Genomic DNA, 17,247 nt, shown 5'->3' with positions numbered 1-17,247 from the left:
TCTTTATTTTTGTGAATTTGCAAGCATCCATTTTGAATACGAATAAAACCCTGTTCTACTTTCTTTTTTAATAGCAGGAATTTAAAACTCAGCTGCCGCCTGACAGATAGATCCACATGGAAGACAGTAGTAGTTCAGGTCTAGCCAATGGTGGTATGTGGGAATTTAGGCCTCGTGTTTCCAGATCCTCTGAATTTTTAAGAGAATTCTTGATGTGGAATCTTCTGATTTTCGACTTTTGGTCAATACTGTGAGGACTAAAGAAAAGACAGCTGTGGACTATAATCGGGCCTGTGGACCTTGAGTGTGTGACTTCTGGTTTGGAGACAAGTCTGGATCTGGATAAAAGAGTAAGGGGACAAGAGAGTTAATTTCATACTCTGTAAAAACTTTTTCCTGTTAAATCCAGTCCAACCAAGGAGAAATCCAACACAATAAAACTGGAGAAATATGGGTTCATAAAATTAGAAATCAAAGATACCCACAAATACTGAGAGAAATAATTATAAGAGCTTTCTTTCTTGGAGTTTAAGATTAGTCTTTCAGTAATCTATCCTAATCTCTTGTATATCTTGGAGTTATTTTAACATGTAATTATTAAAACGAATATGTATTATTCTGTTAACATAGATATGAAATATATTTCACAATCCCCCCCCACAAGTATACCAATATTGTTTTAATTCTTTGGCCAGATTTAAGCTTTCCTAGAGCTCAGGTGGACAGTGGATTAAAATTTACTCTGTGTGTTTGACAGATGGGAAGAAGCAGGTGATTTGCAAATGACTGAGTTAATAGTGAGTGTATTCTTTGAATTATGCTATCCCAGTGTTGGTAATTGAAATTGTGGAATTTATAAACAAGGGTTTTCATGTTTCTAAAGTTTTGTGATTGTGAAATATGCCAGTTGTAGTTCAGTGGCCATATTTTTTGGATGTTCCTCTGTTCTCAACCAGTTGTAGTTTGTGTGGGTGGAAGAGTCAAGTAGAAGAGGATTATCAAACTGTTTTTTCTCTTGATTTAAAGCAAGGACTGCATATCAGAGATAGTGACCCAAATGTTCTTCCGTTTTTTAAGGCCCCCTCCCCCCTCAACTTCTGGGATACTCAGCACTTACCATTTCTGATCTTTTCTTGCATTCCCTGGATGCATTTTCTGTCTTCATGTAATGTGTTTCATTATAATTATCTCCTAGTTTCATTGAAGATGAGGTTTGTATTTGTTCTTTGTTTGCTTTATTGTTTGGGGGATGATTTTAGAGAGCAGAAATGGTGGTGGAAATGGTTTTATTCTATCGGGAATAAATGCGATTGGGAATAACATAAGGGACCTAATTTAGATTGGATGCTTAAGAGAGATAGAGGTAGGGAAATAATAATTAAGCGGAGAAACGACGTATGGATAGGAGTTAGCTTCAAGATTTCAAGGCAGAAAGAAAATCATGAATGAAAGTCCTGAAGCTAGAAAATTGGGCACCCCAGGCAAGTCAGAGGTGGCCAGGGTTGGCAAAGGGCAGCCGGTGCTGGATTGAGGGTAAAACAGAAGCAGGGGCCAGGCCATAGGGAGAGCTTAAAACAAAACTTGCTGAATAACAAAGAGCCTTGTGTTGGATACTGATAAATGTGGAGAGGTATACTCTGTCTTTAGACCTTATAGTCTAGCTGAGGAGATGACCCATGTATTAAAAAGTTTATATTGTGTGACCAAATGGTAGGTAATATGTGAGCACTAGAGATAGTTTTGACGTGAATTAGGGAGGAAAACTCACTTCTGGCTGGGATTCTTGTGGAGGGTTTCTTTTTCTTTTTTTTTAAGATTTTATTTATTTATTTGACAGAGAGACACAGCGAGAGAGGAACCACAAGCAGGGGAGTGGGAGAGGGAGAAGCAGGCTTCCTGCTGAGCAGGGAGCCCGATGCGGGACTCGATCCCAGGACCCTGGGATCATGACCTGAGCCGAAGGCAGACACTTAACGACTGAGCCACCCAGGCGCCCTTGTGGAAGGTTTCTTAAGGGAGCTAGAATTTGATCTGAGTTTTTCTTTTGGGGTAGGGCTTGAATAAACAGAGTTGTCGGAGGGAGTGGCATTATGAGTGTAGGTCTGTGGAATACAGAAGTACACTAGCTTGCTGGAGAGGAGGAATCTCCTAGGGCTGTGATGTGGGAGATGATGCTCGACCAGTAACTTGGTTTACCTCTGATATACCAGGGGTCTGCAGGTATCAGTGCTAGAAATAAGCAGAAATAGAACTTGTTGAATGCTTGGTGTTCGTGTTCTTATTCTAGATAAAAAGAGCTCTACACATGATCCGGTGTATAAGTTCTCCTTCCTTCTGCAACATCCTCATCAGCTACTTTTCTCTCGTTATATAGTTCCACTCATGGGGGCCTGGCTGTTTAACACAGTGCTAATAATTCTTGTATTGGAGAGGATATCCCTCTTCTTTTATCTTTCTCCAGTGGGTCCTACCAAATTCAGCCTCTAAGCTGACCTAGAACAAGTCTGTTTCTCCTCCTACCCCCAAATGTGTGAGTACCCTCAAATCTGAAGATGGCATCGATGCGTCTTCCTTGAGTCTTCCCTGCGCCCGGCTACGTTATTTCTAGTTCTTTGATCTATTCTTTCAGTGGTAGTGTTTTCAAACCTTCTATATCCTCAGTGCTGTTCTCCAGAATATTCTACTTTATCAATAATGCTTTTAAAATTTATTCTTCGAAAATGAAGGGAGTACTCCAAATGTTGATGAGACACTAAACAGGGCTTTTAGTGATGTTTTTATTAAAGCTGGCGAGATAAGCAAAGATTGACTCTTTTGTGAGTCTCTTCAGTGTTGAAAATTGTAGTCAGATCAAGTTTTATTCCTTATGCAGGAAGCACATCGGGGGAGGGGTAACCAAGAAAAAATAATGATCATCACACAGATTGTTGTTTGGTTGCTGGTACTGCCAGCTAAGTCCGAAAAACAACAAAATCATTATGTAGAATGGCTGTATCAGAATAAGCTCTTTGTGATGTATACATCCGTTATGGAGCGGGCTGGAGAGAGTTCCTGTTAAAACAGAGATTCCAAATATTACTAATTGTGAAGGTTTCAGAAAGTTAAACAAATGTAAAATTAAAAGAGGTGTTGGTATTTGGATATGTTCAATTTTGGTAGTTGGACAGCAGTAATTGATTTGTAACTTGTCCTTCTACTGATACTGTTTTGTGTTTTACACATACAGGATATTGTGTGGTTTATTTTGGACCCAATATTGATTTTATATTTATTATGGTCAAAAGTATCAATAAAAACTTCCAAAGATCACTAATTTATATAAAATCATCATTAAATTTCTTCTTCATATCGTGGCATTTAAAAAATTAGAAGTGTAATTGGACTTAATTTTATGGTATAATGTATTATTTAAATGAGAAGTGAGCGGTACCCCTAAACCAGGTCAGTAAAAAGGAGATGAGTAGCTTCTTTGTAGATAACTGTTTTATACAAACTATGCAACTAAATAATTTGTTTCCCAAGTTTACCTCTTCCTAAAAAAGCACATCTGTCCATATCAATCCACCTGGGCTGTTAACACCTCCAATAACTAGACAGTCACCATTTGGGAAACAGTAATTGTTGCAGGCAAGATTCATCAATGGATGCTCAAATTTGTGGGTGAAAGTATGATGAGAGACGTATTTATATAGTCTCAAAGTCTCCCCCAATAAGAAAAATGTACAAAGGGAAAATTGGTAATGTTACATTGAGAAACCTAGTAGATGCAACCGTAAGCAAATGATCATAGAGTTGCCATCATCAGTTATGAAACATGGATGGACATCGTCATGTACTTTCTGGTGTGAGGCACTGAGAAGGGCACAACATTACCTGTAGTGTTGTGCTTGCCAAAACGCATAACCCAAACTTAGTTATGGGGAAACATTAGAGAAACCCACATTGAAGGACATTCTACAAAATAATTGGCCAGTACTCTTCAAGTGTCAAGGTCATGAGAGACAGACTGTCCCAGATGGGAGGAAACAGACAACCACATGCAAGGTGTGATCCTGGACCAGAAAAGGGACATCAGTGGGATACAGTTGGCAAAACATTTTTATAAGGTTGGCTCTAGATTATTTAATAAGTTTTCTATTGGTGGTTAATTTCCTGGTTTTGATCATAATGACTGTGGTTATGTAAGACATCCACATTTGGGGAAGCTGGGTGAAGGGTACACAGGAATTCTTTGTACTACTTTTGGAATGTTTTTTGAGCCTGAAGGTATTTAAAATGAAGTTAAGCAACAACAACAAAAAGTAATTCAACTCAGCTGAGAGAAACCAAGACTTTATGTTTTTACTTTGTGACGGCTCTTTTGATTGGTCAGGGGCTGGTTTTCTTTGCTTCCTAAATCTCCGCTGGGAGCTGGATAGCTGAGGTTTCAAAATAAGGGATTTGGGGAGAAGTTAGCCATTACCATATTGGATTGCAACTATACTTTGAAAGGTTTTGTTTCATTAATTAATTTACTCATTTATTTTTGTACGGAGCTGTAATTACATCTTTGGGTTTCCAGTGGCTCCGTAGGTTATTTGAGCTTGACTGCTGTAGTCACCAGAATCCCTAGCTGGAAACTTAGCTCTGTAATTAATTTACTGGTTTGTTTCTGTTTTTATTATTAGGTTCTGAATTCAGGTTAGTCTCATGAATTCTTCTGTGATGTGTCCTATATTGCATCTTAGATTTGTTGATTGTCTCTTAGGAAGAGCTGATTTTTGTATAAAATATTTTATTTAAACTTGAAATATCGTACTAAATATCTTATTTTTCCCTCAGAAAAAACAGTCTGGAGTTTCATAAATATGATGAATAAGTAAACTTACATTGGCATAAGCACCAGGTGGTAACCTTTTATTGGTAATAATTAGAATGGAGGAAATTAATACATTGGGAAAGGTTTCTGTTAGCAAGAACAGTTGTTAATGTATGACTCATAGATTGGATCTAGAAGAAACTTGACGAGGCTGTTTTGAGCAGTGTAGAAGAGGGGAAGAACGTGAACTTGGGAATCAGAAGACCTAGTTTGACATCCCATCACTGCTTGTTATTGTGTCTTGGACAGGTTCGTTTAACTTTTCTGAGCCTTAAGTTTCTCATCTGTAAAACTGGAAGTCAGACTGAAAAAGACAAATACCATATGATTTCACTCATATGTGGAATCTAAAAAAACAAGTTAAATGAATAAATAAACAGAAAGCAGAATCAGAGCTATAAATATAGAGAACAAATTGATGGTTGCCAGAGGGAAAGGGGGCGTGGATGGGCAAAATGGGTGAAGGGGTGTGGGAGATGCAGGCTTCTTGTTACGGAATGAGTAAGTCATGGGGATGAAAGGCACAGCGTAGGGGATACAGTCGGTGATACTGTAACAGCTTTGTATGGTGACAGATGGGGGCCACACTTGGGGTGAGCATGGCATAGTGTAGAAACTTGTGCAGTCACTAGTTGAACACCTGAAATTAACGTATTAACATTGCTTATACTCAACAACAACAGCAACAACAAAGCCCCGAAAAACAAAAAGCACAAAGATGACAGCATTTGTCAGTGACCTCTACCAGTATCTCACAGGTTTTTTTGTCGGGAAGTTTTTCCGAGTCCAGAAAAACTACTTTCTTTTCTAGGTCCACCACATCGGTCGCCACCCCAGAATCTGACAAGTGTCACTCTTTGGTAGACTTTCCTTGGTGTTTTAATGTTCTTACCTAAAATCATTTGATGCAAATAAGTGTTAAATTTTTTTTAGAAGAAAATTTTTTATAAGACAGAGGGACAAGAAGTTGTATAGAGAATTAGAAGGAAACACTTCTGTGTTCAGTTTCCTTTCAGGTTTTAGGTTTGAGTTGGCATTTTGATCCTTGGAGAGAGACTAAAGCTCCAGTTATTGTTTTTGTCTCCAGTTTCCAAAGTCCTTTCCTTTATTTTTAAATTTTCTGATTTTGACATTGTACCATGATTATGAAAGTGAACATCGTTGTTTTGAGGAATTAGACACTGAAGTGTTTAGCATTAAGGGGCATGTCTGCAGCTTACTCTCAGATGAGTAGGAGAAAACTAATATATATATGTGTATATCTGTCTGTATATGGAGGAGGGGAGGCCGAGGGGAGAATGATAGTAGTAGCTGTGGTGATGTTAACACTTGGTGAATTTGGGTGAAGGGAGTTCTTTGTGCTTTTCTCGCAACTTTTCTCTAAGTTTAAATCTATCTCCAAAGTATACTGGGCTTAGTTATATCTCTGTACCCTGAGGAGGTATGAGTCATAGTTTTGGGGTGAGGGAGGTTAGAAGCACTTGGTCAAGCATAGATCAATAGGTAATAAGTGAGTAATTCAGTAAGTAATAATTCACTGTTGTTCCTTTAACCTTTTTCCTTAGCCAGAGCAGAATTCATTTTTTTTTATAGAAGGGCCTATCTAGTGAGCTGCTGCTGTATCAGAGCAGAGAAAACTACTTGGAAGGGAAATCAGATGATAGAAATAAAGATTGTTTAAATGATGTATTTGCAAGACTGATACAAGGATCAGCAGAGTGCATAAGGCAGAAATATTAGGACTTTAAAAATTATCCAGTGCTCAGATAATGTTTCTTTTTCCTGAGAGATACAAGTTAGTTTTCTATAATTAAGGACTCTACCCTGCTAGTTCGAGGTTATAGTTTGAGGTTATTAATTTATCCTTTATTTTAAATTGCTATTTGATTTCAAAGTTAATATTTTGTATTCTTACTAAAAATTTACATGGTATTTATTTTCATTTTACCCTTCAAAATTGTCTTCTAACCAAAAAAAATTTTTTTAACTCTCTCCCCTCTTCTTTCATGTCCACAATGACATCTCTTTTGGAAATGCAGAAGCCAGCCAAAGGTAAGAGATTTGCTTTATTATGCAATGTTTGTAAAGATCTTATGTGCATATTTTTGAAATACTGGTAATTTTCTTCTCAAAAATATTTTCTCTCTGTCACTTTGGTAAAAGTAATGCAAGCTGTCAGCCTGTTCATAAATCAGAAATCATTTATTGGCATAGGAGGGACTGGAGGTTTATGGAAAAGCTGTATTTGTACTTTGACCAATTCTGGCCAGTTTCCTGGCAACTACAACACAGATTCCTTTTGTCCTCTGCTGTTCACCATGATTGGCTTGAAACTGGTCGTTCCAGACTGTGGTCAGAACCGTGCTAGGCAGACTCATCTATGTTGTTCCCCTGACAGCTGGGGACATATTCTCAGGCCACAGCTTCGTCAGGCAAATGTGCTTCATTTTAGATTTGAGCCCAGATTCTAAAGAAATTTCAATGGAGTGTATCTCTCAAGGAATTTATAGGTGTGCCAAAGTGGGCACAAGGACTATATTTTTGAATTGACCATTTGCTGCCATTACTTGGAACTTGTCAGGAAATTCAGATTTTTATCTACATTCTTGGGATTTTGTTTTTGAGTCTGCGGTTGAATTGTAATTCCATTCTCTATTGTTGCTAAAATATGTATGGACACAGTTCTTGGGGACTGAGTAATTTTTTTAATGGTTTAATATGGCACTGGATTTCTTTATTAAGGTAAAAATCAACTATATTAGTTTTATCTCTTCTGTGAAAAGGTATTGGATTATTTCTGTTTTCTGATTTTTTGATGGAGCCAGAGACTGGAGATTGCAGTAAAGATGTGAGGAAACATTACACGGCCATTTAAAAACTATTCATGTTTTATTTAATTCAGTTGTGTCTTAATGTTCAGAGAAAATGTTGACTTGACATAAAAAGTATGGAAGGATCAACACCACATTACTAACATAGTGGTTATGTCTAGGGAGAGGTATCTTGGTGAATGGGAGGCCTTTATTTTTCACTTTATATTTTGGTGTTATTTAACTTCGTGCAATGAATGTGTCTTTCTTTACTGTTACTTGAAAAAAGTTTTTTTTTTTTTTTTAATTTTAAAAGAATAATATTTAGAAAGAAAAGGGCTTGTCTGCTTTAGGAAATTCTTGGCTGACGATTCCTATAACAATTTAAAGATTCCTATAATAGCAAAATTGCTAGAACTTAAAGAGGACCATTTAGCATTGTGAGTAAGAACTAAGTGTTCATTAGTTCCTAACTTTGTACCAGGCTGCGGTGCTTTCATATAATTTGGGGAATGGAGCCAATCCAGCTTAGTGTTAAACAGCCTCTTGGCGGAAAGGCTGGTTTCCAATCCCAGCTTCCCCACCTGCCAGCCATCAGGTTCTTAACTTCTTTGTACCTCAGCGTCCCATGAACAGGGCCTAGCACCTGTATCGGCTATTGTAATGGTTGCTTTCATAGTAGCTTCTCTACTGGATTTGAGATTTAGAAATGCAGTTGTTAAGGAAATCCCTAAATTTAAAAAAAAAAAAAAAAAGAGAGAAGAAAGAAAAACCCGTAATAATTGAGAGAAGAGTGTCACGTAGAGCCTGCTTTCTGATAAGTACACACATATGGTGATGGCACCTTTGAAGTGAGAGCTAAGCTTACAAAAAAAAGGATAGTTTCTGCTTAACCTTGTTGAGGACAGAATTAAATAAAATTATAAGAGATGAGAGTTGAAAGCTAGTACAGAAGAAACTTAATTTGAACTTCACACTTTATTTATTCTCACCATGCTGTAATGATTCTCACTACAACTGACGAATGTAGCTTGAAAAGCAGCCCCCTACCCGAAATTGTGACCACCTTCCATCTTCTTTTTCATTTCCTCTTCCCCCTGTTGGAGTGTTGTTAACACAGTGAGCCACCACTCTTGACAGATACATGTTTAGCTTCGGAAACATGTGGAGCATTGTAATGTACAACACAGCGCTTTAGCCGGTGGATAGCTTCTGGGCTCTAGGGCTCTTGCCTGTTCCTGGGTATTTTCAGCCATTGGGCTTTGCCTGGCCTTTTGGGCCTAGCTAGCCCATCACTGCCCCCTTCCAGGGAAGAGACGCCTCCCTTGCCTGATGTTTTGAAAAAAGATATGAGTGTTCTGATCATTTTCTGCTTTAAAGGTCTTTTTAACCAGTTGTCCTGATGGTTGCCCCCAGGGCCCTCTCGTTGCTCATTTAATTGTTCTCCTGGTGCCCTTCCAGAACTGGTCTTACCTTTACAGCCATATTCTTCTGCAGTGTTTTGGCCTGTGGTCTCCATGTGGCCCCCACTCCACCCCATTCTATCCCTCAACATTCTCATTGCAACTATTTTTCAGGGAGTCTCAATTTCTCATCTAGGTACAAGCAAGAAGTCTAGCTTTCAAAAACTTAATTCTCCTTTCCCCTCTTCTTTCACCTTTTGGCCCTTTCACTTCCTATCTCCCTCCATCATTTTGAGTTGATTTCAGGTGGGAGAGGGATATAGGCATGTATACTTAATTTACCACCTTAATCTAATTTCCTTTCTTTAAAAAACTTTTAGACCTTTGGTCCAGGTAGCCTGTGAGTTCAGACAGATGTAATCTCTTGCCAACTCCAAATTCATAGCAGGAACAGAGAAAATATTTTTAAAATACTAAAATCATGTCATCATATTCAAAAACAACATAATGTAACTTCAGGGACAAGCTGAAGCCATATATTTACTGGGTCTTGGGATCAGAGGCAGGTTCTCAGAGGTGATTAGAAGTTCACCTCTTGCAGATTAGAGGGGGCCTGATGTATGGGTGAGGACTGGAAAAATCAGTGAAAACTGATTTGAGTTAGGCTCCAACATGAATGAAGGCTTAAGGAAAGGGTTCTGGCCACCAACATTGAGCTGTATGTGTAAATTGGAGGGCGTGGAGACGTTGGACTTCGGGAAGACCAAAATCTGGGCTTCGGTAGATGGGAGTGGCATTGTGGCTAGTCATGTAAAGGTGGCCAGAGAGAGAGGAAAAAAACAAGCAACCACGTAAACCATAAAACACAAACTCCCAATTAAGATGCACTTGCAAACTGACATAAAGGCCCAAGAGGAAAACTGTCAACAGGAAGAGAGGCAACAGACCCAAAAATTGGAGAGTTTGAACTACTGGAATGATTTTAAAAACAATTACACTTGGGGTGCCTGGGTGGCTCAGTCAGTTAAGCGTCTACCTTGGGCTCAGGTCATGATCCCAGGGTCCTGGGATCGAGCACTGCGTTGGGCTCTGCAGTCAGTGGGGAATCTGCTTGTCTCCCTCCCTCTTCCTCTGTCCCTGCCCCCCCCACTCGTGTGCACGCTCTCTCTCAAATAAAAAAAAAAAAAGGTTTAAAAACGATTACACTTAAAATCCTTAGAGACTCGGGGCGCCTGGGTGGCTCAGATGGTTAAGCGTCTGCCTTCGGCTCAGGTCATGATCTCAGGATCCTGGGATCGAGTCCCGCATCGGGCTCCCTGCTCAGTGCAGAGCCTGCTTCTCCCTCTCCCTCTGCTTGTGCTCTTCTGTCTATCTCTCTGTCAAATAAATAAATGAAACCTTTAAAAAAAAAAAAATCCTTAGAGACTTAATTATAAATATGGAATCCAAAAGAAGAAATTCAGTGAAAAAAACTTAGAAGATTGCAAAAAAAAAGAAGTACGCGTATTTTGGCAAGTAGTAAATGTAAAAGATCCAAACAGAGATCATCTATGATGTCCCACCAGGTGGTATTAACCACTAACCATATTCCAGTGTATATTCTTACAGCTTTTTATCTGTATAGATTTTGGTACAAACATGGGATCATGGTCCAGACTTTCATAACTTTTACATTAATACAGGAACATTTTCTTACCAGTATTCTGCAGTCTTGAAGCTGTGCAATATTGCACATGGGTGTGATGATTTTTTGAATCTGCTATTTTATAACTCCTTTCAACTTGCCATAGTAATCATCTTTACATTTCATTCTTATAAAAATATCTTTATTTTCTCTGAGAAAGTAGAAATGTAGAGGATACATAAAAGTATAAAGAAGACAAAGATCACTAATCTTACATGCAGAAATAAGCTATGTGTAACTATGTATGTGTTTGTATATGTGTATATGATAGCCATCATATTATGGCTTTTGTAACCCCTTTTTTCCACTTAACATCGTGAAGGATTTTCCATGTGAAATAAAGGTCGGTATCATTTTCAGGATGCTTAGTTGTTCATTGTAAAACTGTACCATAAATAATTCAACTAACCTCCATTGTTAAGACAGTAAGGTATTTTTATTTCATTACTATGAACAGCATTATCAGTGTTATAACACTGTTATAATATAAGTATGTTAAGGTTTTGTTCTTAGTATATACCATATTTTTGTTTTTCAACAGGTGTTTGCATATGATCACTGTTTCTGGTCTATGGATGAATCAGTCAGAGAAAAGTATGCAGGTAAGTACAGCATCCTATTAACTACTATAGAAAAGGTGTTTTAATTTTTTCCCATAAAGCATTACAGCATTATTTTGTGTAACTTTAAGAACTATATTAAGAATTTCCTCCTGTCTCTGCTGTTTTTACATTGATGGGGAAATAGGAGATTGACAGTGTGCTGTACACAGTTGAGGTTATCAAACACATTCCCAGACCTTACGTGGGACGTGGAGCACACAGTAGCCACTTAGACTCCCTTAGATGTCTGTGATGTGGTCTAGAGAGGCAACTTGGTATAGGAAAGTTGAGCAAGGGGAAGAGGAAACCTGTAGTTTAGTCTAGGCTCTGCTCCTGCCGGCTTGGAATTCTGTTATTCCCTTACCCTCCTCAACAAGACTGTCTCAAGCTCCTTTACACCACAAATTTAGGACTACAGGGCCAGCCTTTTAATTTGCTTTATTCCTAACTGCTTATGACACCTGTTTCTAAGCAGTATCTTTTAAATATTGAGGGTCATAATTGTGTTGGCTTTTGTCATGAGACAGAGTAGGACTATAGCAGGTTCAAAAAGCTAAGGTTGATTTGCTCTAGCTGGCTCAATGGATTGCTTACGGATTGCTTCTGTATCGGAAGTAAGATGATGATATACTAATCTGGGAAATTAACTAGGAAGTGGGGCATAATGGAATGTTATTTATAGCATTCAAAGTATAACAAACATAACAACATCCAGTTCTTTCATAGTGTATTCAAGACTCAAAGAGAGGCTGAATGACTTTGTTTTATTAACATATTTAATTTAGCCTGTGGAGGAGAATTTGAACCTATTATTTTTGTTCATGACTGAAAGCTAGAAGACATTTTCAAGATATTCTTCCCTCCTCTAGGTGGTATATGTATTGTAGGCCCTATTAATAAAAATTATCATTGAGGAAAAGGAGAGGAGATTGATATGTATGATTGTTTTGAATTCTAGTACCCACTGAATAAAGCATTAGCTGGTGATATATAGTTGAATTCAGGTCCACGGAGGTCCCTAGTATAAATTTTAGATATTTATAATCATTGTTTATAATATTAGCAGTTCATTAGCTTTTTGCATTGCAGAGGATTTTTGTTTAGTGTTTATTAATTCAAGTTCATATCATCAGGAACTTTTTACTCATTTCCTATCATGCGCTAACTAGAAATACTCGAAGGCCATAAGCTTTTGGAAGCATTTATCAGGTCTAAAAATCTTATTTGGAGATAGACAGTTTGAAAAAGTGCATTTTTAAGGGGGTTGTTTTTAGTTTTCAAAAAAATTGTTCATATGTAGTTTTGGCTTAAAATTTTCTTTCTTTAAAATTAATTTTTTTATTATGTTCAATTAGCCAGCATATAGTACATCAGTAGTTTTTGATGTAGTGTTCAGTGATTCATTAGTTACATATAACACCCGGGCTCATCACCACACGTGCCCTCCTTTTTTTTTTTTTTTTTAATTTTTTTTTTTTTTAATTTTTTTTTTTTTTAAGATTTTATTTATTTGTGAGAGAGAGAATGAGAGGCAGAGAGCATGAGAGGGAGGAAGGTCAGAGGGAGAAGCAGACTCCCCGCTGAGCAGGGAGCCCAATGTAGGACTCGATCCCGGGACTCCAGGATCATGACCTGAGCCGAAGGCAGTCGCTTAACCAACTGAGCCACCCAGGCGCCACACATGCCTTCCTTAATACCCATCAGTAAAATACCCTTTCTTCTTCTTTTTCTCTCTCTCTCTTTCAGGTCAAGATGATGTTTTCAAGTGCCTTGGGGAGAATATCCTTCAGAATGCTTTTGATGGTTACAATGCATGTATCTTTGCCTATGGACAGACTGGTAATGTTAAATAATATATATATTATTTATCAAATATATATAATATTAAATATATGTATTTAAGCTTTAAAGATCATAACAGAGAAAGTAACAAAGAGAAAACATATTGTTAGGATCTTATCAGCTGCAGTTGATAAGGAGCATTTTGACTTCTGTACTTCTTCTGTAGTTACCAGGAGAGAAAATCTGTTTAAAGTGAAGGAGTCACTTTTATAAGGGTGTATGTGTAGCTTGTCCAGTTGAAAACTATTCTTTATGGAAGAATGCTTCCAATATTTTTTAAGAGGCAGTATGTGGTTTGGTTAAAAGAGCCAGGGTAGCCCATCTCCAGCCTAGATCCTAGGAAGCAGTTCAGTTTCCTGATCTGTGAAGTGTTGGTAAGTACAGGCCCTCCCTATAGGGTTGTCACAATGAGTTAACATGGAAAACTTATAGAAAAGGCCTGGTCCTTAAGAAGTAGTGTTTTTGTTTTAGTTATTATGATACTAATAAAGTGTCAAGTGATAAAAGCAGCAATTTAAAAAAAATACATTTATAAAAGCATTGCTACTAAAGAAGGATAAAGAGTTGTACTTAAGTTAGGACTATGCACAATTTAATGTTTTCCTTTCTATTTTCCTGTGTTCTCTGAATTTTCTTTAATGAATATGTATTTTTTGGTACAACGGAGAAAATAATTTTATAGTAGAAAAAGAAGATTACTCTTTGGTTTCTGCACTGTTGCCAGAGGGTAGTAAGTGAATTTGCTCTGGGGCCTATAGGGATAATGTGTATTTTTTGTGCTATGATTAGTGGTTGGGAGCAGTCACATAGTATTCATCATATGGATCTTCCCAGTTAATTTTAGAAAGCGACTCAGACCTTACTGTTTTCTGGTTCTTTTAGGTACTTTTTTGAAGTATGAAGATGGTTAAAGAATGTTTTTATTTTCTTCCTAAAAGATGTTTACTTTAGATTTTACATGTGTAATAGGAAAGCTTCTGTATTTATTAGTTTCGTCATTTTATTTGGGTATATTTCTTATTTTCTTTTGGGCATTTTGCTAAGTGCTAGTAATTTATTTATGAGCAATGGAAAGAGGGTTATGTATTTAAACTTCTCAGAGACAGTGGTAACTATGATTTCTACTTTTTAGGATCTGGAAAATCTTACACCATGATGGGCACAGCTGACCAACCTGGATTAATTCCAAGACTTTGTAGTGGACTCTTTGAACGAACTCAGAAAGAGGAAAATGAAGAGCAGAGTTTTAAAGTAGAAGTGTCCTATATGGAAATTTATAATGAAAAAGTTAGAGACCTTCTAGATCCCAAAGGGTAAAGGACTTTGGAAACTCTAATGTTATAGCAATGTGGACTAAAACAGACTTAGAAATTGACTCAAGTGAAATTTTTTATATTGAACTCTGGTAGAGAGTTATTTATCTAGTGATTGTCTTTGTGCTTTTATCTGTTTATCTAGTTATTGTCCTTGTGATTTTGTTTTTAGTCACATTGAGCAGCTTCCTGCATTCCGTTCTGGCTTTTGCATTTAGGGCTGAGTTGGGGCAGGGAAGTATTGCCAAACGCATGTATTTGCCTGATACTGCTTTTCTCAGATATAGCCAAAACCACAAACAAAAAATATGCAATGAAAATTAAGTTACTTAATATCAGGCTGGTATCCTTAATCAAGTAGGGTTTTTTCTTTCTTTCTTTTTTTTAAAAAAAGACCAAGAAATTTCAGGTGGAATTTAGCTATTTTTTTCCTTGCAGGCTATGAAGTAAGGGAGACGCATAATCAGAGATTTAAAACCTGGACTTTAGGATAGTTCATTTTAAAAATTCCCAGAGAAAAAGAGTGTCCCCTTTTACGGCATAGACTTTGAAAGAGAAGTGGTTCGAAAGTATTAGAAAGCTAAGAAAATGCTGTTCTCACTCTGCAGTCATAGACATATCTGAGGAAATCTGTCCATTGCACAGAGTTTTCTGAGTCAGATTTTAAGGAGGTGCAACCACGATGAGAAAGAAACCGATAATAACCACAGCCTGTGGCTTATAGATGTGAGAACAGTGTTCATAAGGTCAGAGAGCCAAGTGAGCTGAGGTTTTACAGAGAGTGCGGAGTTACCAGGGGACATTTAGTTATGTTTGGGTGAGAAAATGACCAAAGAAAGGTGGTCTTAGAAGCAGTGCATCGTAGTGATGCTCAATCAAGAAAATGTGTCAACCCCTCACTGGCATCTCTTTTCTTTGACAAAGATGATGGCCTTTTCCCAGTGACATTCAGTTGGCACTTAAGTGTTTCTCTGTAAAACTTAACATCTGTTCAGTGATCATTATTATGTGCTGGGCCCTATGCAAGTTGGAAAGGAAGATCTCACAGCGTGGACGGAATGAGTTTTGGAAACAAATAATTATAATACAATGTAATAATGCTTTTAAATTGTGAAAGAGGCGTATACAAAATAGGTGAGAGCAAAGAGGGAATGAAGAGAAGAGAAGATTCCATGGAAGGTGCTTGATGATTTTTGTGCTGAGAAGGAGTTTGTCCACTAAGTTAGGTGAGAACCATTCAGGCATAGGGGACAGCCTGTGCTAGAGCATGGAGCTGTGAGAAATCACTTGCTTGGAGAGTGACCCCGCTGTCCAGTGTGACTTTCACTTTGACGTGAAAGTCAAAACAGGAAACAAAAGGAGGCCAGAGGTAGGAAGGTTATAGCCTAGGTACCCACATCTTGCTGAATACTGTGTCCTTGTACTTTTCCCGACTCTGCCCTGAATACTCATCCTTGCACCTTCACCTCTCTGAAGAGCATCACTTTCTTTGAGATCCCAGACCTACTCTTGCCAGAAATGCTTAGCTGAATTCATTCCTGTGTTTTGTATTCCACAGTGCTTGTGTGGAATCGCTTGAACTTTATCTACAATTTGCTCGGAGTCTTTTGTAATTTCTCATTGTGTTTGTCTTGTGTATCGTTAGTAATTAACAGCATGGGCTTGGGGTTCACATAGCTCTGCATCCAGGTCCTCTAATTACCTACAGAGCAAGTTCCTTATGCTTTCCTGGCCTCATTTGTACCGAGGGGATGATAACATTACATAATATCACAAAGGGCTGTTGTGTAGATTGGCTGGGATGATATACCTGAGGTCTTTAAACATTTACTTAGTAAGTGCTCAGTAAAGTGCTAGTTGCTACTGCTGTCTCCTCCATGAAAGTTTCTTGAGGATTTTTCCATTGCTTCTGAAGAGTCGAAGTGAATGGATTAAAAACTCTAAGGGCGATCCCTTTTTAGTGAAAGACTATTTGAGAAAACTTAGTTGTTTTTTTTTTGTAAGACTTATTTATTTATTTATTTCAGTTGAGCATGGAACCCAACATGGAGCTCAATCTCACAACCTTTGAGATCATGACCTGAGCCGAAATCAAGAGTCGGATGCTTAACCGACTGAGCCATCCAGGCACCCCAAGAGAACTTAGTTTTTTTAAATCAAGTACTGATTTTATGAATTCAGTATCTTTTTAAGAGAAGAGGAAAAATGAAAGGAAAAAGTTATGATATAGTATGTCCTGAGATCAGACTTAAGTCAAATATTTGTTCTATATTTATTTCATGTACAGTTTTATAGTAGTAAGTGAAGTTTTTGGTGGCTGATCCTAGGGTAGTAGAGGATTTCAAATCATTAGAAAATAAGTTCATAAGTAAGAATCACTTGCAATCTCACTATCAACAAATATTTTTTTTAATTATGTTTATATATATATATATTTTTAAAGATTTTTATTTATTTATTTGTCAGAGAGAGAGAGAGAGAGAGCACAAGCAGGGGGAGCAGCAGAGGGAGAGGGAGAAGCAGGCTCCTCACTGAGCAAGGAGCCTGATGTGGGACTCGATCCCAGGACCCTGGGATCATGACTTGAGCCGAAGGCAGACGCTTAATGACTGAGCCACCCAGGCGTCCCTGTAATGTTTATATTTTTTACAGAGCTTTTTTGAGATAGAATTCATTTACCATACAATCATCAAGGAATATTCTTAATGTTTTTTTGGTTGGTATAATTAAGTATG

General features: G+C 37.7%; 1 protein-coding gene across 2 annotated transcripts in view; it reads left to right on the top strand.

Moving 5' to 3' along the window:
* The window catches only part of KIF13B (kinesin family member 13B), a 200,012-nt gene that overhangs the window by 57,490 nt on the left and 125,275 nt on the right, over positions 1 to 17,247 (top strand). For both annotated transcript variants that reach the window (XM_032389219.1, XM_032389218.1), the window contains exons 3-6: positions 6,898 to 6,910; positions 11,297 to 11,357; positions 13,104 to 13,196; positions 14,332 to 14,512. In XM_032389219.1, the coding sequence (XP_032245110.1) occupies positions 6,898 to 6,910; positions 11,297 to 11,357; positions 13,104 to 13,196; positions 14,332 to 14,512 (348 nt within the window). The remainder of the gene's footprint in view (positions 1 to 6,897; positions 6,911 to 11,296; positions 11,358 to 13,103; positions 13,197 to 14,331; positions 14,513 to 17,247) is intronic.

Source organism: Phoca vitulina, unplaced genomic scaffold (genome assembly GCF_004348235.1).
Source record: "Phoca vitulina isolate PV1807 unplaced genomic scaffold, GSC_HSeal_1.0 scaffold53, whole genome shotgun sequence".
Classification (NCBI taxonomy): domain Eukaryota; kingdom Metazoa; phylum Chordata; class Mammalia; order Carnivora; family Phocidae; genus Phoca; species Phoca vitulina.
Note: the sequence above shows the minus strand (reverse complement) of the source record. Positions and strands in the feature narration are given on the sequence as shown.